Genomic DNA, 27,568 nt, shown 5'->3' on the forward strand with positions numbered 1-27,568 from the left:
GAAGAAGCACAAGAAACAGAAGTCCTTCCATTCAGGATCTTCACACACAGAGTAAGAGCATTTGGCTCTCACCAAGTCCCCTTCATCTGGCTATTTAAGAACTGAAATATTAAACACACACACAGAGAAAAAAAATATTTTATAAATTAGATGAAAAACAAGATGAAAACTTTTTTGATTCTCTTGCTTTGGCCCTATTTTGGTGAGGGTCTGATTCTAAGCATTGTGTCTCCTTATATGTTCATTTTATCAATTGATTTTACCTTTAAAAATAATGATTTTTTTATTATAAAAGTTGCATATTTGCATTAAATCAATTATAAATAATTACACTAAAATAGAAGAAAAATAGATATTCATCTTATTACCTATGACAAATATTTCATTATTTTCATCCAACCACTTTCTACACAGAAGTTTTTGGTATATGGTTTGGATTTAATTATTTACTTCTTTGTGTACAGGGGATAAATCTAGGGTGCAATCCCTCTATCATTTATCTTCATTCCCAGCACTCCAATTTCTTTTATTTATATCATTCCTAAAGCTATATACAATCTAATATCCTGTTTCTGTTATTTATGCTTTATCTCAATTTTACATAGCCTTTCTCCTTTTTTAATAAATAGATACTTTCTTTGAACTGTTTTCAGAGACATCTGATACCATAATAGTCATTAAAACCAGCTATGAACAATTTATCCTAACTTTGGTTTAAAATGGGACATGAATAAAATGGATTTCTACATAGGTCTTCAAGAATCTTTAAACTGACAGAATGAATCCAAAAGAATAACTTCATGATAATGTTTGGGTGCATGATGGATATATACTTAAGTTTATTTAAAAGTCTACAATATAGTATTTTCAATATTCTGAAGAATGTACTCTGACATTTGTTATCTTCCCTTCTTGCCTGAAACTTTGCTGAATGAGACAAAGAATAAATAATTCTCAGGATCAACAATGTGATATTGTGAATTTTGTTTGTAAACCACAGATAGAAGAATTTCTAATGCAGGTGCTACTTTCTGAGGGTAGAGGTAGGAAGTTCAATACTGGGATGGCAGCACTCACTCACAGAGCCTGATAAGCAACCCCTTCTCCTGAACCCACACTGTCACTTTCTAGGGTTTCCATGGGATCAAAATATTTCAGAGAAGTAATTATTTCAGCAGTGTGAAGACATTTAAACTGGCCACAGGAATACTTTCACTCAAACAGTCCATCCCCATAGATTCAGTTCCTTATTTATTTGGCCCCGGGGCACAACTGTCTGTTTTGTCCCTAACTCATTGACCAGAAATCGCCTGTTGTGAAGTGCAAGAGGAAAAGCCTAGGTGTCAGAGTCCCCAGTGCTCAGGGGCAAGGATAGCAACAGTGCCAAACCCATCCAGCCACATGTGGTATCATCTGTCCAGCAAGTATCCACTGATACCAGAAAGAATTTCTTCTGTTCACTTGGAAAAAGTACCAGAGGCTGGGGTTTTGGTTTGTCCCTGTGTGGTTAGGTACAGTCGTCATGGATTCCAAAGGAAGGTGAAGGTCCACTACTTGTGATCCCAGAGCTAGTTTATCAAGGTCGGTCAGGCTGCACCACGCCTTTTGCCTTCTGCCCCATCCCTGACCCAAGGAGCCCAAAGCCTGAGCACCACGGTGCGAAGTCAGGTTCACATGCCTGCTTGCTGTCCAGCTCGCTGCCCACAATCCTGAGCAGGGCTGCTTGCACCTTCCCAGGCGGACTCTGCTCCTCCAGTGAAAAGGGAGGATCAGGAAGGAGCAGGCAGAGACCTGGAGAAAGTGCTTGAGGATTCCCAGGGCAGCACTGATGCTTGGTGTCCTTGAGAAGTGCAAACTTCATGCTTCAAACTAACATGCTTCAGGGCATGTTAGAAGATCAAGCTGAAGCCTTTGGACCTCCCTATCCCTGCTTTATATCCATGTGCTTCAATGTTCTGCCTCTGAGCGCAGGCGTCCTGAGACTGGTGTCCTTGGTCAGTTGGACTATTATTAAGTGAGCAAATTTGTGTGACAGGAAAGGTGGATGAGTGTTAGAAAAGAGCACACTGCTCAAATGACATGACTGAGATGTACCCTTGGCAGTTTGATTTGAAAGTAGGAAATAAAAATTGCCCGTTCAGAATGTTTCTTCAGAAAATAATGTGGCAATGCAAGTGATCCTGGGTCTGGTGGGGAGTCCTGCACAGGTCTGTTAAGATAAAACTCTTTTATTTTACAAACATTGTCCCCAAATGTGTGATGAGAAGGAAAGTTAATAATGATAAATGAAATGAGAGCTACTGCTGGTGGAAGAAATACTTGTTAGCATTAGTGTTTTGAAGGAATTGTCCAAACGACTCTTTTTCTCATCCCTAGGACATAAAGTTTGCTCACAAGTTTAGGTAACTTACTACAGAGTTCTTGAGTTCTGTTTCAGAATTTTTCTGTGGCTACTTTAATTTTAGTAGCTAATTTTAAAATTTAGCCAACTATTTAAAACATTTATTAAAAATAATACTGAAAACATTCAAATATTGCAAAAATACAAACCAAAAATCTAAATTTTATATCTATCAGTTTAAAAAAGCATATGTATAACAATGATATATATATTAATTATATATATATAAATATATATAATATAATTTATATATTTATATATAATAATACATATTTATACTATATATTTATATTATATATTTATATTATATATATATATATATATAATATTAGAATTGTGAATGTTCACTCCGTTTTCAAAAAATGTTCACTTCTTTTTCAATAAACAGAGTTTCATAGCAACAAATGTTAATTGAGTGTATTTGTTCCAGGGCCCTGGACATTATTCAGGGGGTTCCTTTAGGGAACACTTTTTTTTTCCCATAAGGTGTATCAAAACACACACACACACACACACACACACATATATGCAAAACCTGTTCCTGCATTTATTGTCATTAGGCATCCATGAAACATTTGAAGTGAGCGTAAGAAAGGTAAATGGAAAATAAAACACCACTCAGAGAGGAACATTGTCCTAACCCTGAACATTGGAATGGATACAGGCGAACTGAAAGGCCCCCAGCACTTAAAAAAGTTGCATCTTGGAGGACATAATAGAAAGGGAATGATCATTCATTTCCTCTGAGGCTGACACTTTAAAGAAGCTTTACCTGGTATTTACTTTTTTTTCTAATTTAATTTTTTTTCTATATTTTTGGTGTATTATATTCAGACATAATGGTGGGATTCACTGTTACATGTTCATACATGTATACAATATAACAATATAATTTGGTCAACATAGTTGTCTAGTATATCCCTTTCCCTCCCCTCCTCCCTCCCACTGGTCTCTTTCCTCTGCTCTACTGATCTTCCATCCATTTTCGGAAGACTACCCCACCCATCACCTTTCTTTTTCATTCTCCTCTTTACTTTCCACAGATGAGATAAAACATGTGACCCTCTAACTTTTTCCTATTTTGTTTAATATAATACCTTCAAATTTCATCCTTTTTTCTGCACATGGCAGAAAAAAAGAGTTTTATTTTATTGTTGAATAAAACTATTTTGTATATATACCATGTTTTCTTTATTCATTCATCTGTTGATGGATACCTAGCCTGAATCTCTATCTTGGCTATTGTGAACTGGGCTGCTAAAAACACGTATTGTGTGTGTTTCACTGTATTATGTTGACTTTAATTCTTTAAGATAAATACTAAAGAGTTGTTCAGCTTAGAAATATGAGGGTTCCATTTCTAGTCTTTTCAGCAGCCTCCATAGTGGTGGTACTTTTGTACAATCCTATCAATAGTGTAGAAGTGCTCTGTTTTCTCTACATCCTCTTTTTCAACATTTATTATTGTTTGTATCCTAAATAACAACCATTCTGACTAGGATCAGATGAAATCTCAGAATAGGTTGAATTTTCATTTCTCTAATTGCTAATAATGTTGAACAGTTTTTCGTATATCTGTTGTCTATTTCTATGACTTCTTTCTAGAAGCGTCTGTTTAGTTCATTTGCCCATTTATTGATTAGGTTATTTGCTTTTGTTCTTTTTGTTGGCGTTAAGCTTATGAAGTTCTTTACATCTTATGGATATTATTCCTCTGTCAGAAGCATAGCTAGCAAAGAATTTCTCCCATTTTCTAGGTTCTATCTTCACATACTTGTTTCCTTTGCTGTACAGAAAATCTTTAAATGATGCCATCCTATTTTTTAACACTTGGCATTATTTCCTGAGCTTTAAGAGTCCTATTGAGAAAGTAATTATATTTATATTGGTAGAGTGTTCACCAACATTTTTTCCTAGGAGTTGAATAGTTTCTGATCTAATTCCTAGACCTTTGATCCATGTTGAGTTCATTTCCATATGGGGTGAGAGAAAGGAGTCTAGTTTCATTCTTCTATATGCAGGTAACCTTTTTTCCCTAGCATTGTTTGTTTTAAAGGCTGTCTTTTCTCCCAGGAATGTTTTTTTTTTTTTTGTTTCCCCCGAAAAGGATCAGGTTACTGTATCTGAGTGGGTTTATCTATGTGTCTTCTATTTCTACCATTGTTCCATTTGCCTGTTTTTATGGCAATTATTTTTTAGGGAAATGTTTTGTGTGTGTGTGTGTGTGTCACATGGGGGTGTAGAGGGGACTTGGGAATGGCAATGGAGAACACCCTCAGTACTATCTATAACTCATGCAGTAGTACATGTTCTAAGTGCACGTTGTGAGATGGCTTGTTGCAATTGTAACTGTCCTTACCCTAAGTGTAACAGCACACACTTGGACACTAAGACTCTGGTCACATATGGTACTGTTTAATGGCTAGGCCTTATTTGGAGATAAACCTAGATTTTATAGAGGGATTGGTGGGCCTCCTGTTTCTTTCTTTCTCTCTATCTCTCTCTCTCTTTATTTTTTTAAAAAATATTTTATTGTTTGCTTTATTTTTTTAAGTAGGAGTAGACTCTGTAATAATAAAAGTATAGTAAATATCTAACCAACAACATCATCACTTACCATTGCTATAGAGTGTTATGTACTATACAGAACTTCATATGCTATACTTTTTTGACTAGCAGCAATATAGGTTGTTTATACTAATATCACCCCAAACATATGAGTAGTGCATTTGACAGAACAAGATGACAGCTTCCATGTCACTGGGCGCAGGGATTTTTCAGCTACTTATAATCTTTTGGGATAATTATAGATGCAGTCCATTTGACCAAACTGTCTTTATTATTTTTTAAAATTTATTCCACTGATTTTGATCACATAAAACTATGGGGGTTTTCTTCAATAGTCCAATTTTTTATATTTAATATTAATTATTTAATCTATTTCAAAGGATTTTTTATTACATCAAAAGTATTTAAGTCCCTAAACCAATGGAAAATTATTCTCACCTACAATTTTATCAAAACTATCACCACTAAAACTCTGATATATAACATACATGTAATAATGTTATAATTGATTACAAAGAGTAGTTTTCCATTTCTTTTTAAAGAAATTTAAAGATGTGACCTACTGCTTTTTCTAGTTCTCTTAAATTTTTTGTTCTCATAAGATCACAAACCTTTCCTTACTATTTGGCTGTTTTAATTTGTTTTTTGTTTGTTTGTTTGTTTTTATTAGTTGCTCAAGACAATACAATGATTTTGACATATAATATATTTGATTCAAATAGGGTATGAATTCTCATTTTTCTACATGTATAGATTGCAAACTGTCTTTATGCAACACAAGTCAGTGGTTTTTATGTTCAGTTCACACAGGTGCAATGCTGAGTTGAACTAGGTTGTGCTGATTTTATGCCACTAGATCTGTCCATTTCTAACAAAGGAATATTAAAGTCTTCCACCATGGATTCATCTTTTTCTCCATGCATTTCTACTAATTTTTGCCGCATATAGTTTAATAATCTGTTGTTAGACATATTCATGTAAAGGGATGTTTCATCTTCTTGAAAACTGACCATTTGTCTTTATGTGATAGTCTTTTTGTCCTGATAACTTTACATTGAAGTATGCTCTGTCTATGTTAAATATAGCTATTTCTTCTTTGGTATTATTAGTGTAGGCATGGCATATTTTTTTTCTGTATGTATATGTATTTACTTTTAACCTCTAAACAGGTTTTTTTTTTTTTTTTTTTTTTAGTGCCAGTAATGGACCCAGGGTTACTTTTGCCATTGAACTACACCTCCAGTTCTTTTTATTTTAACTTTCAGAGACTGCCCTTGAAATTGTGATTTTTTTCTACCTTAGCCTCCCAAGTCTCTGTGAATACAGGCATGCACCACCACATGGCCATGTGCATCTTTATATTTAAAGTAAATTTCATGTGGGCAGTTTATAGTTTGGTCTTTTTGTACTTGTGTGTATCTATTTAATTTATCTATTAGAAATCTTAGCATATTAATCAGACTTTTAAAACTCCCTATGATAATTCTAACATCCTTGCCATCTTTGTTTCTGATAACCACCTTGTTACTTCAAAATGTTTTTCACCATTTAGAAAAGTTTTAAAATTTCTTTTCTAGCACAAAATGCTTTTAGTAATGTGGGGGTACAGCGTGAGGGGAGAGAAAGTTTTAAGTCCAAGAAAAAGAGCCAGCAGTTTCCATGTACACTGAGGTCTCTTTACAGAGAGCCCCTCTTATGTGTTTTTCACAAACTGGAAGGGATAAGAAAGTCCCTTGGAATGTTTTTTGATGGCACTATTGTCATTCACTAGGAGAGCAACCTGATGGCCTGACCACCTCCAAAAATCACAATGTTTTAATGCTTGCACTAGGCATTAGATTTCAATATATAAACTTTCAAGGGACACAAATATTCAGACATTAGTACAACAGTTCTATAATTCTATGATTGGTTAACAGCCTTCTCGTTGGCCTTTGACCTTGTAAATTTCACTAATGTGTCCCAAGTTTTTGATTCCCTCTAATAAAACTTCCTGTTTCTTAAATACTCTGTAAATGTCATTAATTTTCAAAACATGTGTGTTTGTGTATAAATATAAGATTGACCCATAGAAATTGAACATATGTATAGTAGTATATGTTGTGACATTTCCTTCCACATCTGCCCTGTGTAATGATCAGGAGAGGGTAATGATCAGGAGAGGGTAATTGTTTTATCTGTCAACTCAGACATTGTGCTGTTTTTGATATGGATTTGGTAGCAGATAAAGACAGCATCAATGAGGAAGCTTTACATTGTGTTAGTATAAACCACATACTATAAAATGAGAAGTTAGGATTGAATTTTTTAGTAAAATTAAAGAGCCTGAATGGCCTCCCTATCTGTATCTGTGGGTTATATAGACCTACAAAACCTCATCTGTTCTTGAAAATAATCAATGCTGACTTCAACTCAGAATGGGAAGATTGATAATCTAGATGCTTTTGGTCTCATAACATTTTCCTTTTCAGTAATGTCTGATTTTATTCATGTACCACCCATCTCTCCTACTTAAAGTACACTTCTGTGATTATTAACATATGTTAACATTAATATTATTATATAGTCAAAGTCATTCATGCATTATGATCCCAAAAAACCCATACTGATGAGTAAACATTCTCCACAAGGGATAGGAGACTGATAAGAGTGGATATCTAATTCTGAGCTACACAGTTATCTGACATACAGAAATAAAATATTCAGTGAATAATATTCAAAATTAGTAGTGTACTAGTTGTTTAAGTCAGGAATAGGTGATAAATACAGAGAAGAATTGCTATTCTACCTGATGCTTCCATCCTGGACTCTAAATAAATTTGTTTTCACAAGATGGGAATACAATCTTGGCTTGGTCAGAGACCCTGCTGAACCAGAGTTCCTGCTCTTTGTTGCTCATAGTTCCATCTGTTAGGTTTCTGACTGAAAAACCTTGCTGCTGTTAAAGACATATATAGCTGGAATTTAAATCTTAGGCCCAGCTTGCATTTGGTAATTCATTTCAATTTTTCCAAAGGATGAAAAAGTAGATTCTAGAAAGGAACGTGTCTTATGATCTCCCATTGAAGCCAAGGGAGGTAAGAGACTTAGAAAGAAAGAGGAGGAAATGACTGAGAAGTGCCAACTTTATTTACCCTCTCACAGAAGGTCTAAACAGGGTGCCAGTAGGGTGGGGTCAATTTGGTGATGAGAGGAGACAAAGGGTGAGGACTTCCCAGGGTGTCCTCCTGACTACCCCTCAGACACACACTCCCCCAAGTCTTAATACCTACTTCTCTTGTTTGGATTCAAAGGAGTGAATACATGAGTCTTTCTCTAGATTCCATGGGACCAAAAGTCAAACATATTATGTATGTACTCTTTTTATTCCCCAAATTGATCATGGGCTGGGTGAGGCAGGGTACTGGGATGGTTTGGATCAAGTTAAGATCATAAAAAACCCTCACAAATCCTCTGTTGGTTATGTCCTTGATGAGGAAATGAAGTTCTCCTCTTAAAGTTCTATGCCTTTCCCACCTGCACCCCCATTTTCTTGTAGAACAGGAGAGAGTGCTACAGGTGATGTGCTCTTGGTGTGTTGTGTCTGATAAACCTGGTGCTGTTTCTGTTCTTGGAGTACCTGAGTGGTGTTGCACAGGGGCAGCACATACAGAGATAAAGAAGTCTTCCAAGATCTTCCAACAAAGGAGAGTTCAGAAGAGTGTACCCATGCTGACTCTTGGATTGTTACATTAGCCTCTTATGTGATCTCCTTGCTCCATCTCCACCCCTGATAAAACTCAGGGTGGTTCTTGTAAATATAGTTAAATCGTGTCATTTCTTCACTCCGAACTTTCTGGTACCTTTCAGTCTCATTCCCAGTCCACAACAAATTCCTTATTGTGGTCCATGGTAGGATCTGCCTGAGGTGTCCTTCCTTTGACCTTATGCCCTGTCTTCTTGCCCTCTCTCACACTTCAGACACTCTGGCCTCTTTGCTGGTTCCTTAGACTAGTGCTTATACTGTTAGCACAAAATTACTGAAGGATCAGTAATTTTGTGCTAATAGTGGATCATGGATCAGCACAACCTTTAATCAGCAGGGGAGTCATGCCTCTGGTGGACTCACTTTCCTGATGGAAAATCATCCACTGGCCAAAGGGTGAGTCTGTGCTTACATATGCTACAATGAGAATGACTTAATTATTGACAGATGTGTCAGTTTGAGCACTCAGAAAACAGGTTTGTGAGAATTTGAAATTTGTTTTTACTGGGCAATATTTTTACTTGGGGAAGATGGAAAGTCTGGGGTCAGTGTTCCGTGCTTATCTCTTTCCCTTTAGGGTCCCATTGTACTGTCACTGGGAAAGGATTTATTTGGGGAAGGATCAATGCTTTGGCTTTCTCCCAGAGACTGCCATTCTAGTCTTGATGGGTATCTCCTTCCCAGGGATTGTTTTGTCACTGGATGATTACTTCCTTGCTAGGGATTGTCCCTTCACTGTGAAAGAATGTATTGGGAAAGGATCAATGTTATCAATGATCCTTTCCCAGTACATGCCTTCTTCCTCACTCCCTCTTCCCAGGCCACATTATTTTGGGGTTTGTTATTCTCTTTATTTTACATAGATTTGCACTGCTCATCCCGATGGTCACCCTCAGTGACTGCTCAACAGCCTCATTGGAGAGCCCTTTTCTGACCGCCCCCCGCCCATCCCACCTCAGTCTCCTCTGTAGCTGGGTATAGTGATTTGCAACACTATGTCTAATTTGAATTTTTAACTATTTTTTTTAAAACTACTTACTTGGTGATAATGTATGTTTTCCTGAACATATTAATCAGTGGTTCTAATGTCTGTTTTATAACTCTAGTCTGCATTACCTCTGAGTCTTATTTTATGTTCTGATTTTTAGAACTTTAGCTACTATATTCTGGCATGCCTTGTCATTTTAAATTTTAGATTAAAAATTTGGATGATGAAGTATGTTCATGCCATTTTATGCCATTATACATGTGCTTTTTTTGCATTACAACTTTTAGTACAATTTTAATATACCACAATTTTTCTTATCTCTGTATATAAGGTATGTTGACACCCAATTCAAGTCTTCATACATGTACTTGAAAAATTGTGCTCTATATGTATAATAATAATTGTAATGCATTCCACTATTGTCCTATATTTAAAAAAATAATAATAAATAAATAAGTGGAAAAAATTTGGATGATGATATCTTATTTTGTTTCATTAACAGGGATTGAATCTGAGGTCCCTAACAAGTGAGCCATATTCACATCCCGGTTTTTTATGTTGCTGAGGCTGGATTTAAACTTGTGATTCTGATACTGCTGGTTATCAGTGACAGGAGTTCTACTTCTCAGATGTGAAGATTAAACCCCAGAGAAACACTAAGGCAAGCATAGAATTCAAGTTTTATTTAAATAATAATAACACAGACTTCTCCAGGAAGAAGGGGTCATAGGCTGGTGTCCTGGTATCCCAATAAGTGGGAGTGTCATGCCCTTTTTATATATTTTATATTTTCTTTGTTCTCCTGCCCTCTTTCTCCTCTTTTCTCTCCCCATCCTGTGTAGGTGACTAGGCTGGAGTAAGCCAAAATTTGGGAATCAAATGGCCAAGTGGTGGAGTGATCCAGGCAGGTAGCAGGCCAGGAGGCATTAATTCACAGCTCCTACCTGGAGGAATAATTCCTGGGCCAGGTTATCTCAGTAAAGGTGGAGGAAGGGCTCAAGATACATTAGCATATCAATCCCCAGAGGCAGACTCCAACTTCTCTGACCCACACCAGCTTCTATCTTCCCAATCAGACCTGATCATCCATCTACACTAACTTCCTATCTTTAATTCTTGCTTCAATACTCCTGCCTCAGCCTCTGAGTCACTGGGATTGCAGGCATGTGCCACCATGGATGGCTGTTGATATCTTTTTTTTTTTTTTTTTGAAAGTGGATTTAACTTTCTTCTAGCAAAGTCTGAGCATATTACCTTGGTCAAGCAGAGTATTGTCTCTTTGGGGTTTTCCCATATTTCCAGGCTACAATGTTTCTGGGGTCTTAAAAGCTTGGGTTTCCAGAATCCTTACCTTTGCTAGCCACAATCTTTCAAGGCTGGAAGACTGCTGAAATATTTTCTCAGATATATTAGGGGCTTCTGGATGATCCTTCTAGCAGTTTCTTAGTACCTGGCTCCAGAGTGAAGTTTGCACTGGCAAACCCTAGAGAGGAGAAGGCAAAGGGTGCTGGAATTGCCCAGTGCTGTTCCCTCCTTGCTGGGATTTTGGTTCCTCCAGTCTTTGTGGCTTTGCTGCTCTCATCAGGGAACTCTTCACGCACTCCTCATGTTCTGTCTGCTTCTGTGGCTGTTCTCAGGAGGATTATTAGTTTGGAGCAGCCAGTCCACCATAGGCAGAGAGAAAGTACTTCATAAATGACTTTGACGTTAAAAAATGAAAACTAGAATTATTGCATTTAGAATTTCAAACCTACTTAACAAGCTCAGTTCAGCTTGTTAAGTCCTTTTAAGGGATCTTTTGTAATTTTGATACTGCTGGATATTATTGATGAGTTCTGCTCCCTCAAATGTTAAAGTTTGAACATTAGAGAAGTGGCCAAGGCAAGTGTAGAAAGCAGGTTTTATTAAAAAAATTGTAACACAAAAACTCCAGGGAGAGAGATGGGAGTTGGGGGGCGTGTGTGTGTGTGTGTGTGTGTGTGTGTGTGTGTGTGCTCGCGCGCGCACAATAGCTGGTGTCTTGGTATCCCAAGAGGTGAGAGTGTCCTGCCACTTTTTTTAGGTTTCCTTTGTTCTCCTGCCCTCTTCCCCTTTATCTCTCTCCTCCCAGCGACTAGGCCCAGTAGATGCTCCTGGGAAGGTCAAAAGGTGAGAATCAGATGGGCAGGGGAAAGGGCCAAAGTGGAGTGCTGGGGCAGGTGGGGAGTGGCAGCCCAAGGAGCATTAATTAGCAGCTTCCTGCCTGCTCAGGAAGTGCTTCTTTAACAATCTTCTGGGAGGGGCAGTATAGGCAGGTAAGCCAGGTAATCTAAGGGCTCTGGAAGCATTAATATTTCAATTTCCCAGGGGTGGTCTCCAACTTCCAGAACCCTAACCAGACTCCTTTTTTCTATCTGACCGATTACCTATCTACACTAACTACCTGTTTTTAATAACATCACTCATTAATATTCAATTTTGTTTTATAGCCTTATTCTGCTTGACTATTGGTTAAATATAATTCATAATTTTCATATGTTTGTCCATTAAAGAAATATAATAATGTCAGTGCAAAACAATAAATGTTGGTGTTTATCTTTTTAGCTGATTGAAAGTGCACAATAAGGGTTGTACAATTTTGAACTATTTATTCAAAGAAATCTCTCCTGCTCCTGCCTTAGAGGCTAAGCTCCTTTTGATAGTAACAATATTATTAACTCTAACATTAAAAAAATACAGGAGCTGCATAATGATCATGTAGGCTGTCTCTGAACTAAAGTTGTATCAAAGTATGATTTTTAAGCCAGACAAGACTCTCAGGTGCCTTTTTCCTCTTTCATGGATTTTGAATAATTTACAGATTCTTTACTCATTAAGATCTCATAATTTGGGAATTTGACCTTTAACTGGAATGCAGGTATTCCAATTTTCATCTGCCTCCCTTTACAGATTCTAAGTATGTTCTTATCACATTAATGTAGTCTGTTCATTGTAAAGACCAGTTTAAAACAACCTTGGATTAAATGTGTTCTGTTAGAATAACTTTCAGTTCCGTCTGTGAAACCACATCCTCAGCACTTGTGGTCAGCATTGCCAAGCTATCAGACTACCAGGTCAGGAAACTGAGGGTCAGATGCTTCAGGGCATAAAACCCCCCAATTCATAAAGTCCCCCTCCCATAGGAACAAAGACCCTTCCAGACTGCCTTCCATCATGACAGCAATATTTAGTGCTTCCTCATAGTGTGGTTACATTAGGCATAAGATGATTGGCTTATAGATGTTAAGTTGCTTATGTGTGGTTGGCAGGCACACCCTACCTGAATCCTATAACAACTGTATGCATTCCAAAAATAAATTAGCTTGCCTGGAGGTTAACTGAAGTTGTCACCTGCCAGCTCTCACCAGCTCCCATTGTCAGTGTGTTGACTCCCTGTCTCTACTCCCTGCGACTGAGGTAGCAGAGTGACTATCGACCACACCAGTGACTAAGAACACATACAGTGTTCATGTGTTGTTATCTGATGTTTAAAATCTCATTTCCCTGCACTATCAACTTACTATTGCTTTTTTTTTTTCCTACAGAAATACAGAACTCTCCAGATGTCTTCCAACAATGACCTGGTTTTAATCCACATGTCACAAAGAAACTCTGATGACCAACCTGGGACGACCACCAGTGACCAGAAAGGGCCTGTGTTAAGTTTTCACAGCATCTGTTATTATGTAAAAGATAAGAGAGGCTTTCTGTTTAATCAGAAAACAACTGAGAAACAGAAACTATCAGATGTCAAGTATGTGCATGAACTTTTTTTAAAGGACCACTTTATTGAACTATAGGGAACTTCCAGGTTTGGGATATTACCAATAAATTGCTATGAATATTTATTTTTAAGATTTAGATTATACAGATATATTGATAAATGCTTTCATTTCTTTGGGGCTAAACTAGGACTGAAATGATTGGATCACTTGTTAAGTATGTGTTTAGCTTTGAAAGGAACTGAAATGAAAAAAAAAATTCCTAAAAGTGGTTATACCCTGGGCATCAATCTTTCTTTGAGAAACTGAACAATTAAAATGCCATTTGGTTTTTCATAGATAAGCCTTGTATTTTGTTGGAAAAAAGGCCTGGTGGTATAGTTTATTGCTTTTTGATTGTCGGGATATAATTGTAACCCTAATTTTTCCAAACAATGAAATAGAACATGTTTTTATTTCACTACTCCAATGTGCTTTCTGAGACAGACACATTTTAGGTAGTGATACCACGAGTTATCAATGATGAGTTCCACTTCCTCAAATGTTGAAGTATAACATTAGAGAAGCACGCCGAGGAAACAAAAGCATGTTTTATTTAAAAAATAGTAACTCAGACCTCTCCTGGCGGGGAGAAGGGAGCATAGCCTGTATCCTGGTTTCTCAAGAAGTGAGGGTGTTCTGCCTCTTTTATACATTTTAGACATTGCCTAGTAGATGCCTGGTGCTATACAAGATGCTAGTGACAGAGATATGCCCTCTGTTCTTGGAAATCTTGTAGTCTAGTGAGATTCAGAAAACTAGAGCAGTTTCCCTGCATTGTTTGCTATGATTGATAGAAATATTCAGACACAGAGCAGAAGCCCCTCACATTTCTTTGGAGAGCCAGGTGCATGGAGACTGAGAAAATGAAAATTGTGTGTGCGTGTGTGTGTGTGTGCATGCGTGCGCGCACGCGTTTATGTAGGTTGACTATGCCCCAGGAATGACATTTACCTCTTCTGACCATAAACAAAACAATACCAAAGAGTGGACCTTTATTCAGTAAAATGTAATAGATCCAACAGGTGTTATTTAGGTGTCTTTTATGTCGTGTACTTAGTATTTGGGATTCAGTGTGCTGTGTGTAATGGTGGGGAGCAGGAGGGAGAAGTGGTAACAGTAAGACACAGTCTGGTTGGCGCCGGTTTAGAGTATGAGGGAAGAGTTCTCCAGGCACATGCTGTAAAGGAGAAAATAAGGTGGGTGTGGCTTGTGAGGGGCTAGAAAAAGGTGGAGAGAGGATGGGGAAACCAAGAATGGTGGACCATAGTTGATGGACTTAACTGTCATTGTAGCATGAAAGCAGCTCTAGACTCTACTTAAACCAATGAGCATGGCTCTGTCCAATCCCAGTGTTTGTGAAAATAGAAAATAAGTGACAAGCTGTAGGGTGCTTATCTCTGGACTAGAATGTGTACTTCAGGGGTCTGGGACTTTGTCAGGTCTGCTTGATTTATTCTCACCACTAGCCCATGTCCTAGACCATGCAGAATAGGCAGGTCATGATTGTGTTGCCTGAATGGATGTGGAATTAGCCACTGTTCCACATTGGAACTGTGGCATTTAGGATTCTACCCCTACCACTGTTTGCTATAACACTGGGATTTAAGTGTTAGAGAAAGCCAAACAGCAGTACTGTGAAATGTTTTGTCTTAATACATTCATATTCAATTTCTGGCTGAGTCATTCAGGATGTCTTGTTCCTTCCTTGAGTTCATTTCTTAAAAACCTGGGGAGTTTTCTAGGCAATAGAAAATAATAAGTTTTGTTTCTGCTCATTTTAGAAGCAGTTGCTGGGTTAATAAAAAAAAATAATAAAAAAAAATGTAACTGTAGAAAAATGCACTTTGAGTGTTTACCCAAGCATTTTGAATTTGGAGGGTTGCTAATTATTGAACCTGAGACTTCATGCATGCTAATTACCCACTCTAACACTGACCTATATTCTAACACTGACCTATACCCCCAGACATACCCAGTCACTAGCATGTCTTTACACTGGCAGAGGAAGGTTACCACAAGAGTAAGATTTTTCTGTGTTACAGCCTATTCCTGGTTTACCACATCCTCATTATGGTAGTCCAGTGATTGAATGAGATCCTCCTCAGTCAATGAGCAAAGTGAAAATCACATTTCACCCCAGTCCCCAGCAGCCCTAGTATCATTGTGACACAGATCAGGTGTCCCAGGCCATGAATGCCAAAATCCTAATGGATATGAGTGCTGTGGGGCAGATGTGCTGGAACACATCCCTGGGAATCAGTATATGAGGAAGCATAGCTGTGGCTTTGAGCTTGTGCTTAGAATAAAGACTGATTTCACTGTAAAACAACACATCTTGATGTACACAGCAATTCTGAAGAGAGACTGGCATAGACACCAGAGCTATGAATGGGTGAAGTCAGACCGCTGTTTCATCATTTCTGTGCACCTGCAGTGTTCCTGCCTTTAGGTCTCTCCCTCCATTTGGTTCCTCTTGGTAATTTTACCTCTTTTATTTAGGACTAAATTCAGCTCATTTGACTTTATCTTGGCTCCTAACACAGTCTATACTGCTACTCTGACTTTATCTTGGGTCTTAACACAGTCTATACTGCTACACCTCCTTCTACTCTGAGTGTTCCCTACCCTCATGGACACACTTAATTTAATTGAAACATACTTGTATCTGTTCTGTTCCTGTGCATCCCTAAAGGACATCCATGCTAGAAGGATGCAGAGCAATTTCCAGTCCATTTATCAGAAACTGAACAAAGCAGTAAATCATCTATCATGGTGTGTGCTTTGCTTTGTTAATTGGTAAGATATTTTTCTCAAATGTAAAGAACAGGTGATAGCTTCTTATACTCTGGAGTGCTTTGTTCCAGGCTTTGATTGTTATAGTTAAAGGTTCATCCCGGGGTTTCATAAATTGACTTCCAGACCACTCATATATAATTGAATCAAGCCTTTATTGAAGCACACCGGTGGCGGCTGACCAGAACATAAAGCTGTTCCCCTGATCAGCCCCGAACTATTGCAAGGGCGCTCCTGATAAGCCTGAACACTGCAAAAGAAATGCTGGGGGGGGGGGTTGTCTAGCCAATGCAAGCAAGCCAGGTTACAAAAGCCAGAGAGTGCAGTCAAACAGCAGGAAGCCTAATCAATCACAGTTAGCCTAATCACCCTAGTTACAGAAACAATGTCCCATTAGGTAGTTCCCTGTTCTTAAAGGCTTCTACAGCAAAAGGAAAAGAACATCTTGCCCCAGTCATGACCCTTGTACTCAGCATTGTTGTTTTACAGAATGGAGTCACAAAACAAAATGGAGTCACATTTGCTTTTATTATCACAGATGCTACTTACGATATGTTGATTTTTGTTCTGAATACATTTTAAAAGTAAGAACACTACTGCTGATAGTCTACAAATCATTAGCTCATTAATTGTGTGTAACTTGACTGAGAAGCAGGATTTGAAGAGGCTGATCATCAAACATTATTCAGAAACTATTTTAAGAAGAGTAAGAGTCATGGAGATTATCCAAGAGAATTAGCTAATTATTTCATGGACTGTGGACATGGAATGTGTCATTTCCCAAAAGGGATTAGTAGTTTCAAGAATAAGTGAAAAGAATTTTTAGAGCTCTAAGGTATTTTTCTTATAGTTCCTGACTAGTGATTGATATCCTATGTATGCTAGACTTTTAATTAATGATGTTTTTCTTTGAGCTGTAATGCTTGTTATCTGTCTGCAATTTCATCAGCCTTCAATGAATGCAGACCTTAAACCATAGTGAAGTAGCACCTCCTTTCTCCACAGAAAAGCACTCTTAACCTGGCTGATTTTAGGACTATTAGCAAAAGAGTCTCTGAGAAAGAGTCTAATGTAGATTAACTTCCTATTTTTGTGTTGCCCTGTTTACTTGGCCACTGGCTGAGAAGATACCAGCACTCCAGGTGCTGGACACTCCCTTACTTGTTTTTCACAAGTATATCCAGTATAATATTTTGAAGAAATATTCAAACAAGGCCTCTGGCCTTGAGCTGGGCTTCATGGAGATGTCTACATTTTTAAGATAAGTTACAAATGGGCTCCATGGGTAACAGCTGGCAGGGGGAGGAAAGAAAGGGGAGAAGAAGCTCTCCCCTTCTCAGGTGTTGTCCTTGAAGAGTTAATTTGCCCAGAACAGTGAAAGAAAAAGCTGCTTTTATGTGAACTTCTGAGCTCCTCCCCTTACACACTAGGTATAAAACTCTGAAACTCCCTGAACTCAGGGTTCAGGGGATTAATTGATTACAGCAAAAGCTATGCCCTCTGAACCTGGCTGCAGCCAAATAAAACTTTTCTGCTAACTTCGGTGCCTTGCCTTCTTTGTCCCCACAACAATAGAACTCTTTAAAAAGTGAAATAATACATCAGTATGTTTTTGTGTTTACAGTGGGGTCATGAAACCTGGCCTTAATGCCATCATGGGACCCTCAAGTGGAAGCAAATCTTTGTGAGTACAAAAGAAAGTGTAAATAAGTCTTTTTGGTCCTGTTTCAGTGTGCTTTTACAAATCACATGCATTTTCTGTTCATGTCCTGTCTGATCCTAGGTCTTGAGGATAACTTGTATTTGAACTAGCTTTAATCTTAGGATCAGATAGTCTTATTAAATTTGGTGTTACAAACAGAGCATAATAAGATCATTAGCAAATAGCAGTTGGCCATGTTATGAGCTAATGAGGAAGAAAGATAAGGAAATACTATTAAAAGGGTAGAAAAGGAGCTGAAGGTCTCAGTGAAGGCATACATCAGAGATAAATGTGCCTACTGCCTGGATTGGGTCCATCCAGGTGAGGGTCATTTGAAAGGGTTATACTAGATAAGCCAGTAATGTCTTGCTTTACTGTTTTGGGGCTTTCTTATAGCACATAATGAAAAGGAAATAAAGGATTTTTGTGTGTGCATGTACACACACACATTAAAGCACAGAACTTTCTGACTAGTTCATTTTCTAACATGAACAGAATTTGAATTCAGAATAGGTGAGAGATGTGGCCTTTGTAGGAAGGAAAACTCACAACAAATATGTCCTATTATAGGTTGCTAGATGTCTTAGCTGCAAGGAAAGATCCCAGGGGTTTATCTGGAGATGTCTGGGTACATGGAGTACCTGAGGAGGCCAATTTCCAATGTAATTCAGGATATGTGTTACAGGTAAGTATTAGTGGGTTTTCCTTTTAGATATCCCCTGTTTCTGTTTAGGAAGAGCCTTGGCTTATAGTTTAGCATGCTTCCAATTGAACATGCTCAGAACCAACTTTCTTTACACAACCTTTACATAATCTCCTTTAAGACCAAGGGAGGAGTTAAAAGTAGAGGCAGAAAAAACCTGGAATATGAACCTGTAGGCAGTGATAGCAATTCTAGATTTCCAAAAGGTTCTACTATTGTCCTTTTTGCCCTTCCTTCACCATTCTTTTTATCCTAAAAGAAGCCTCCATGAAATCCTCATACAAAGCATTCTGGAAGTTTTTAGAAGTCATCACAATCACCTGTATTCCATCTGGGTGTGCAGATAGGGAAGGAAAATTATTCCCTGGGCTCTGAAGCTCTGTGTAGAGTCACTGAAATGTTTAGAGTTGAAAGTTCACCATTACCTAGAAATTTTTCTTGGGTTAGTTATTTTTGTGCATTAACTTACATTCACTGGAGTAATGGTCTGACAAAAAAAAAAAATCAGTGTTTTTTTATTGAAATGGCATTTGCCTTCAGGATGACGTCATGTTGGCCACCTTGACAGTGGTGGAAAACTTGTGGTTCTCAGCTTCTCTTCAGCTTCCAAGAACTATGACTATCCTGTGTAAAAAAATAAGGATCTACAAGGTCCTTACAGAGTTAAATCTGAGTGAAGTGGCATATTCCAAGGCAATATGAAAATCAAAACCAGTAAAGAGGACTTCCCTCTGTGGGCAATGTGACCTTAATCAGAAGTTTCCTAAAGTTTAGATTTTGTGTGTGTGTGTGTGTGTGTGTGTGTGTGTGTGTGTGATGCTGGGAATTGAACCCATGGCCTTGGGCATGTAAGGCAAGCACTTGAGCTACATCCTCAGCCCCAAGTAGTTTCCTAAGGTGTGTGTGGTCAAAACTGGCTATTTTTTGTAGTGATGAGAAAAGTGACCAGATTCCTATTTTGAAGCAGTAAATTAAGTGAAGAAACAATCTCAACTATGGTGTAATCCTGGGGATGGAGAGTGGGCTATGTGGAGAGAGCCCTAAATGGCCTTTTCCATGGTTCTCCCACCCTCATTGTTAAGAAACAGCACCACATACAAACAAAGATGTTGTGTCTGCCAATAACTACAAAAAATAAATATTAAAAAATTCTCTCTCTCTCTCTCTCTCTCTCTCTCTCTCTCTCTCTCTCTCTCTCTCTCTCTTTAAAAAAAAGAAACAGATCATTTGATATGTTTGCACTGACTTTTCTTCTCTTTCCTCTTTTAGCTGCTCTTCTCCCTTTCATCTTCTGGGGGACATTTTTGCATGGTTTTTGAAATACACTTCTGGATTTGATAAGTGACAAGAATCTAAGGATTCTTTTTTCATGTGTTCTTTTAGTTATAGATAACACTCTGATTACTTTTGACATAATTAGAAAAGCATGGAATATGGTTGTTCTAAATCAGTCCCCAGTGATTCATTTAGGGGACTGATACTCATATAAAGGCAGCTGTTGGCTTCTTAGAATCTTATAAATAAATTGATTCAAATGATTTTTTTAGCTTTTTATGGTATTTAAGCATGACATAAATGTATAACTATAGCCTGATTATTCAAATGATATGATTGATTACCTAATAATTACTGTCACTATATAATTAATAATACCATTCCTTTGGATTTTTCATTTGTTTACCTTTTGTTACATAAGCACATTTCCTTACCTTACCAAAACCATTATCAATGAACAAACTGAAAAATGTTTCTGTATCATCAACTGTTTGAAGTCCATCTCTTTTTCACAATCATTTGTATTATTAAAGATACAATAGACAATTGCTTTAGATTAATGATTAATGAAGATTTAATAAAAATGATTTTTAAATTTCACAATTATTATGCTTTTCTTAACCTTAAAAAATATTTTTTGTTTTAAAGGTTGTAAATAAACATGGATGTAAAGGGAAGATGAAAAAATAGGAAAGACATTTGATATTCAATATCTTGTTGACTTTTTTGTTTGCAAATTAATCTCTGTTCAGTACTGACTACCTTCTCAAAAGCTGAATATCATAAGACTTCATGTCATTGGTCATAATTTGCTACTTAAAGTAGAAGAAAACTTCAAGTAAAGTCTCCTGTAGGCAAAGGTTTCCTACATGCCCAGCAATTACATTTTTAGTATATTTTTGAAGGTTTTTTAAATTTTTTATCTATTTAGGGAGCTATGTAAAATTAACTAGAGTGATAGTAGTGGTAATATCATGTATTTGTGTAGCACTTTAAAATTTTTAAGCATAAAGTTCATATTTATACTCAAGAATTTTTTATTAGTTTATAATAATTATACAATAATTATATAATCTATTATAATACATTTCATTGTGGATGTTTATAAATGTATATGACACTTTGATATATGTACCCAATTATCTTCTATTCTTTATTTGTTAATAGTACCTAATCCAGGGCCATGAGTAGCATTTGATTATGATGTGTTTGGAGACTCCAAATCCTGGATCTGTTTCCTACTTCCTAAGCCCCCAAAACTTTCTTTCTCCTCTCCCCCCTCATTTACTGTTATAAAGATTGGGCCAGTTGCCCAGTGGAATATCCACTTTTCTGGATTTTTCTGAAAAGATGAATCAGGAATTCTAAGGTAAGTTAAAGTGTAGAAAGCATCATTTTGGGAAAAAATTATGAAATTGAAGATATGCTAAAATGGCATAATATAAAGCATACACTCCTGGCTCCAAGTTGACTCTCTTCTTATCAATCTACTTGGGATCATGTTATGGAGGTGGTGTGTCAATGGGAGGTGGTTAGATCAATATGAGTAGTTTCCTTTTCCTCTCCTATCTTTATAGGTATTTCCTTTTGTCAGAGTCATATTCTTTAGTGTTGTACCTTATTAAAACTAAATACTTGACTCAGTAAGGAACATACAAGACTATTAAAAGCCTGAGCTTCATATCAGGTGCAGTCACTTGACAACTCTGCACTGGGCCTCAGCTTATGCATATGGTAAACTGAGAAATCTCCTCCTTCTCCCAGGTGTCATTTACTTGATATACAGAATAATCAGCATAATAAGATAACATATTTCTATGAGGAATGGTACAGGTTAATTCACCAAATGACAATGACCATGTTCATTTGTGTGGATGATGATAATAATTTGTATTTTAGGTGGAATCTAAAGAATTAAGAAAAGTGACTAGTATAGGAATGGAGCTGATCCTTGATCCTTCTATCTTGTTCCTGGATGAGCCCACAATTGGTTTAGACTGGAACACAGCATATAAGGTCATTAAACTCCTGAAAAGGTAAATGCTATGACAACATTGCTTTGTTTTTGTTTTTGTTTTTCCATTTATTTATTCTCTGATCACTTCTATGTACCTGGTATTCTTGGTGCAGGAGTTCAGAAGCTAAAAAAAAAAGTTCCTTCTTGGTTTGTGAGATACAATGAATAAACAAGAAATGGTTCAAGAAATATGAAACATTAGCACAGGGAAAGAAGGCCATGGTGAGAATGGGAAACTTTTTAAAATAACAGCAGGGTCAGGGAAGACCACAAGCATGTGACATATGAGCTGGGAGAGAGTCAGATGTGCTGTAAATTCAGAAAGACTTCTGGTTGAAAGAAGCAGGCAGTGGCCCTGAGGCAGAGCATGTCTGATGTGTGTGGAACATGAGAGAAGCCAGAGGGACACACCCAGAAACTAAGAGTAGCAGAGGTTGGCTGGGGGCTTAACAACAAAAATTAATTTACTTATGGCTCTAGAGGCAGAAATTTGAGGTGGATGCATCCTCAGGATTGTTTCTTCCCTGGCCTCTCTCCTTGGCTTGTAGATGGCTGTCAGCTACCTTGTGTGTCTTTGTCCTAATTTGCTCCTAATTGGAAAGGCAGATGACAACTTTCAAAGACCACATTTAACCTTAATAACCTCTTTGAAGGTGCTGTGTCCAATGTGGCCACATTCAGAAGCACTGGGAGATAGGGTTTCAATACCTGAGTTTGGGGAGTATGCAGTTCAGCCCCTCACAGGTAGATTAGGATGTGAGGTGGAGTTGGGCAGGTGGCAGATTGCATAGACCATGTAAGAAGTATGGCTTTTCCTGTCCCTGGAGCACACAGGAAGTTTTGAGAGTTTTAGAGCAGAGCAAAGGCTGTGCAGTAGAGCGAGAGTGAGAGAGGGCCCCAAGAAGGATCTGTTGGAGGATGATGGGGCTTTGACTAAGAGGGTCATGGTGAGAAGTGGATGTTTTCTGGGTCTGTTTTCAAGGGAACCAACAGGATCAGCTCAGGATTGAGTTGAGATGGGAGGATTGAGACAAACTGCTGAGCTTTGGAGCATGAAGGTATGGAAGAATGAAATTAAAGAAATGACATTTCCTTCAAGAAAAAAAAAGTGTGAAGGAACATTTATAGGAAAATTTTCAATAGTTGAAACTTAGATATCTCATCTTTAAAAATAAAGAAACATATTTCCAACTGATAGAAAGTCTCCAAGAACAATACAACTGAAATCCTACTCCTCTCACCTGGATTCCCCGCTGTCACAGTTCACTGTATCTGCAGCCTCTCCTTCCCTCTCTGATGCTTCCTTTTTTTCTACCCATGCCTGTTTACCCCAAATACACCTTACTGCAGACTCCAATCAGATAGGACACACTATTGTGTCTGCACTCCCCAGTCAATAAGCATGGCTTTGCCAGGTTCTAATCCAGGGCTCCTCAAATTTCACCAATCCTCCCTACTGTCTCAGTTTACATTCTGCCTCAAGATCCTCTCCAGAAACACACTTTTCCTTTCTTCTTCCAATCTGAAACAGTTCATGGTACGACTCTCTGCTGGGAGCATCCAGTGGGTGTTGCATGAGCTGACTCAGGCATGAAAGGATGCTGAGTTCTCAGTGCAACACACCTGGGAATGTGCCCCCTGAAGGTGGAAGCAGCCTCCATCATCTGATGGTGGTGGTGTCTGCTGGACATCTCTGCTCTGAAATTACTATTTTTACCCTGAGTAATGATTAGCATTTTCTGAGGGAATACAACTAGCTCTTATGCCTTGATTTGACAAGTGGAAAATTCTTCAATGTGGCTTTGGTATTTTCATATGTTCAGAATGATTCTTTTATAATAATTTACGTTGTGGTCACTATGCTGCTTTAGGCTTCTCTTGTACATTTCCTGAGTAAACAGTTTCTTCCCGGCGCCCTGGTTCATTCTGGTGTAGTTAATATTTAGAGATCAATATCTGGTTGCTCAGTGTGCTCACTGATCCTAGAGTGGCATTGCTTCTAGGTCCTTAGTAAACTGAGAAGTACATGTATAATGTGTTTGTTGTATATGTACACACACACATATATAATATAAATATAATTTCACATTTTACTTAGAAATATATTGATTACCAACATGTCATGTGGGCCTTTGTATGTGAGACTGAGATTATATATATATATATATATATATATATATATATATATATATATATATATATATATTGTTTGTTTGTGTTTCCAGTGCTGGAGATATCACTCAAAGCCCTGTGTATGTTAATTACCCACTGTATTAATGAACTACATCCCCAGTCCCTATCTATTTTTTTTTCTATAAAAATACATGCACGAACATAGATCTATAACTCTAGTTGTTTCTGTTAGTGTGTATATTGAAAAGCCCATGAATTCATAATACTATTTCTGATTTCAATCTAACACCTCTGTCTTATTTTTAGTCTTTGCCATTTTTATGTTTATAAGTGATTTCGAACAAGGAGAGATTTGGTTCCCATTATCTCAAAGTGTTTACTTATTTGCTCAGTGAATACTTCAATTGTTTACTGGAACCAGCCACCAGGTAGTTCTGGTCACTCCCTTTTGTCCATCACCCCTGGAATCTCTCTGGCCCATTTTTTTTTTTTTTTTTTTTTTTGTCAGCTGCCACACACTCCACCTTCATGGCTTCCCTTCTTTGTCACGACCTTGCTTTCTCTGATGCCCATAACCTTATAACCGAGTCTTTATGCTAGAAGAGAGGAAACAGCAGAAGGAAAGATATCTATGGGTTTAAACACCTGAAGTTTAAAATGTCATTTGCACATAAAAGTGAAGATGCCCAGTTATGGGTCCAGAGTTCAGGCCCCATTACAGAACCCATGTATGATATTTAGATTCATAGACATTTTCTTTGTGGTTTGCTCTGCTTAGCACACAGGCATCCTTCCTCATGCAGAGAGCTCTGATCTCTGCATGATCTCTGATCTCCCAAACAGTGCTGTGCACGTTCATCACCTGGGGTCTGGTTGAAATGCTGATCCTGGTCTCTGGAAGGGTTCAAAATTCAGGAGTTTTGAAGAGTAAACACTGACAGTGATGCAGCCAGTCCTCAGAGCACACTTTGAGTGGTATGGATCCGAGGCAATCCCATTTCCATCCTCCAGTCCTTTCCCAACTCTTTATGTCCTTTAAACTAAAGTTCCAGTTTCTAAGTGAAGGGTTCTTCATGGGCTTTTGCTGCCCACTTTAGTTATCTTCTTCACCCAGTACAGCACCAACAACAACAAAAGCACTCACATAAACACTGTTTGTTGTGTCACGCTGAACTGCTTCTTGTAGTCTCAAGAGTAGACCTGTCCACTTCACACTTTGTTCACCTTGTTGTTTCACTGTGAGTATCTCTTCTTATTTCACTCCTATTGGGACTTTCAATATTCTACTTTTATCTTTTTCAGATAGGGTTGTAACTCTCTTTTTTGTTTACAAGGAGCCATTAGTTATTTCTAATCCACATCATATTCAAATCAGAGATTCCTATCTCGTGTTTCTCTTTGAGTCAGAACATCCTTGGATATATTCCTAGATGCATAAGGTGCTTATAAAATTTTTAAATTAAAGTGATTCCTCTCTTAAAATATTTTAAATAACTGTTTTGAATAGTGATTGTGGCCTTTGTGTCTTCTACCCATAAGTAATAACTTCTATAAAGGATAGTTTAGAAGTGTTCCTAGCTTAGCATTAGATCAGAGCTCAGATCTCAAGCTTGCCCCATTAGTAACTGTGAGTCCTGGGTCAGTTGCTTGACCTTTAAGCCTTACCTGTAAAAAGATGAAAATAATAATAATAATAATAATAATAATAATAATAATAATAATAATATAACTGCCTTATAACAACATGTGTAAGTGGAAATTAGTCTAACTCTAAAGCATTTAGCAAAGACAGTCTTGCGTGCTTAGTAATAATATATTAACAGGACAGAAGAGTGAAAATCAATTCCTAATGAGCCAGAATTTTGCAAGGATCAATGAGAATTAGTTATATGATATTCTTTTAATCCTTAGTCAATAACTAGTCCTCAAAATGAGTGTACTTAGAGATAATCTGTGATGCTTATTAATAATATAGACTCCCTATACACACCTCCTGTGATTATAATTCACTGTCTGGGAAGACTATTTAGGAGTCTGCATTTTCACTAAAATTCTAGCCAATTCTAGATTTTTGGTGCACCAAATTTTAAGAATCTTTAGTCTTTTTAATAAAAGCATTGAATTTAGGTTACCACTTACCAACTATATAAGTTGAAATGAGAAGTTTGTAAGAGAAAATCAAGTTGAACTGAGAGGATAATGTTCTACTAGTAAGAATAAAATAATTTCCCAAGAAGTTTCAAGTTCATATGTTTAATGACACATTATTTTCCCTTTTTCACTTAGCATTTCAAAGCAGGGATGAATAATCATCTTCACCATTCATCAGCCTTCATATTCCATCTTCCAGCTGTTTGACAGCCTCACCTTATTGGTCTCAGGAAGATTAATGTATCATGGTCCTGCAAAGAAGACTTTGGAGTACTTCGAATGAGCAGGTGTCGTTGACCTCTTCATGTACTAGATCCTTCCTTCATAGACTCCTGGGGAGACCCGAGGGGTCAGCAAGAGTGCTTTAGACCTTGCATAGACCTAACTGGATTTTTACCACTCTGAAATATTTTGATCAGTTTGGTGCCAGAATTTTCTTCATTTTGCAGTACTTGCTTGTTGTTTAGATTTCTCTCCTCCTATTTGAGTATGCATGGTGTGTGTGTGTGTGTGTGTGTGTGTGTGTGTGTTTGTATGTGTGTATAAGTGTTTCTCAAGGAATTTTGTCTGTTCTCTTCCCAGTTATGGTGAACTTTCCATGACAGTTTAGTAATTGACTCACAGCTAGTTATTTTGTCAGTTGAACATTTTAAAAGTCTCAAATCATTGCTTTTATTTAATATTTATTTTTTTAGTTTTAGGTGAACACAATATCTTTATTTTGTTTCTATGTGGTGCTGAGAATCAAACCCAGTGCCTCACACTTGCTAGGCGAGTACGCTACCACTTGAGCCATATCCCCAGCCCCAATCATTGCTTTTTTGACCATGTAACAGATTGTGGTTTCCCAGAGCTTCCCCTGACAGGTGATGTGCTCTGCCTTCCTGGGGGTTCATAGAGATACTGCTGCATTAGATTGCATTAGATTGAAGATGAAGATTGTAATTCTTTTGACTGACTATTACTAAAAAGAATGGCTCTTTCTGAATCTGACATTAACGGGCCAATATTTCCAGGTTGCCTGGTTCTGTATATTTCAGATTGAAGTATTGTTGATTTTTTTAATGGCTTATCTATCTGCTTCATTTTAGAGGTTTTGGATATGATTATAGATGTTTCTGCATGACTCCAAATAAAGTTGTAATTAATCATTCTCTTTTTTAAAATTTATTTTAATTAAATCTCTGTCATTTAAAAAATAACCAAATACAGGTAAGTCTGGGGAACCCAGGGAAGATGAACTAAAGAGTCAGAGTTCAGGCCAGTTTAGATGATTGTGCCACAGGAAGTTGAGGTGAGAGCTCAGGTGT

The 27,568-nt window shown here is 37.5% G+C and overlaps 1 protein-coding gene across 1 annotated transcript in view; it reads left to right on the forward strand.

Moving 5' to 3' along the window:
* Positions 1-13,283: 13,283 nt before the first annotated feature.
* The window catches only part of LOC144251731 (broad substrate specificity ATP-binding cassette transporter ABCG2-like), a 108,188-nt gene continuing 93,903 nt past the window's right edge, over positions 13,284-27,568 (forward strand). Inside the window, exons 1-3 of the mRNA XM_077794494.1 lie at positions 13,284-13,474; positions 17,902-17,961; positions 18,550-18,664. Coding sequence (XP_077650620.1) covers positions 13,284-13,474; positions 17,902-17,961; positions 18,550-18,664 — 366 coding nt within the window. The remainder of the gene's footprint in view (positions 13,475-17,901; positions 17,962-18,549; positions 18,665-27,568) is intronic.

Source organism: Urocitellus parryii, unplaced genomic scaffold, assembly GCF_045843805.1.
Source record: "Urocitellus parryii isolate mUroPar1 unplaced genomic scaffold, mUroPar1.hap1 Scaffold_173, whole genome shotgun sequence".
Taxonomy (NCBI): domain Eukaryota; kingdom Metazoa; phylum Chordata; class Mammalia; order Rodentia; family Sciuridae; genus Urocitellus; species Urocitellus parryii.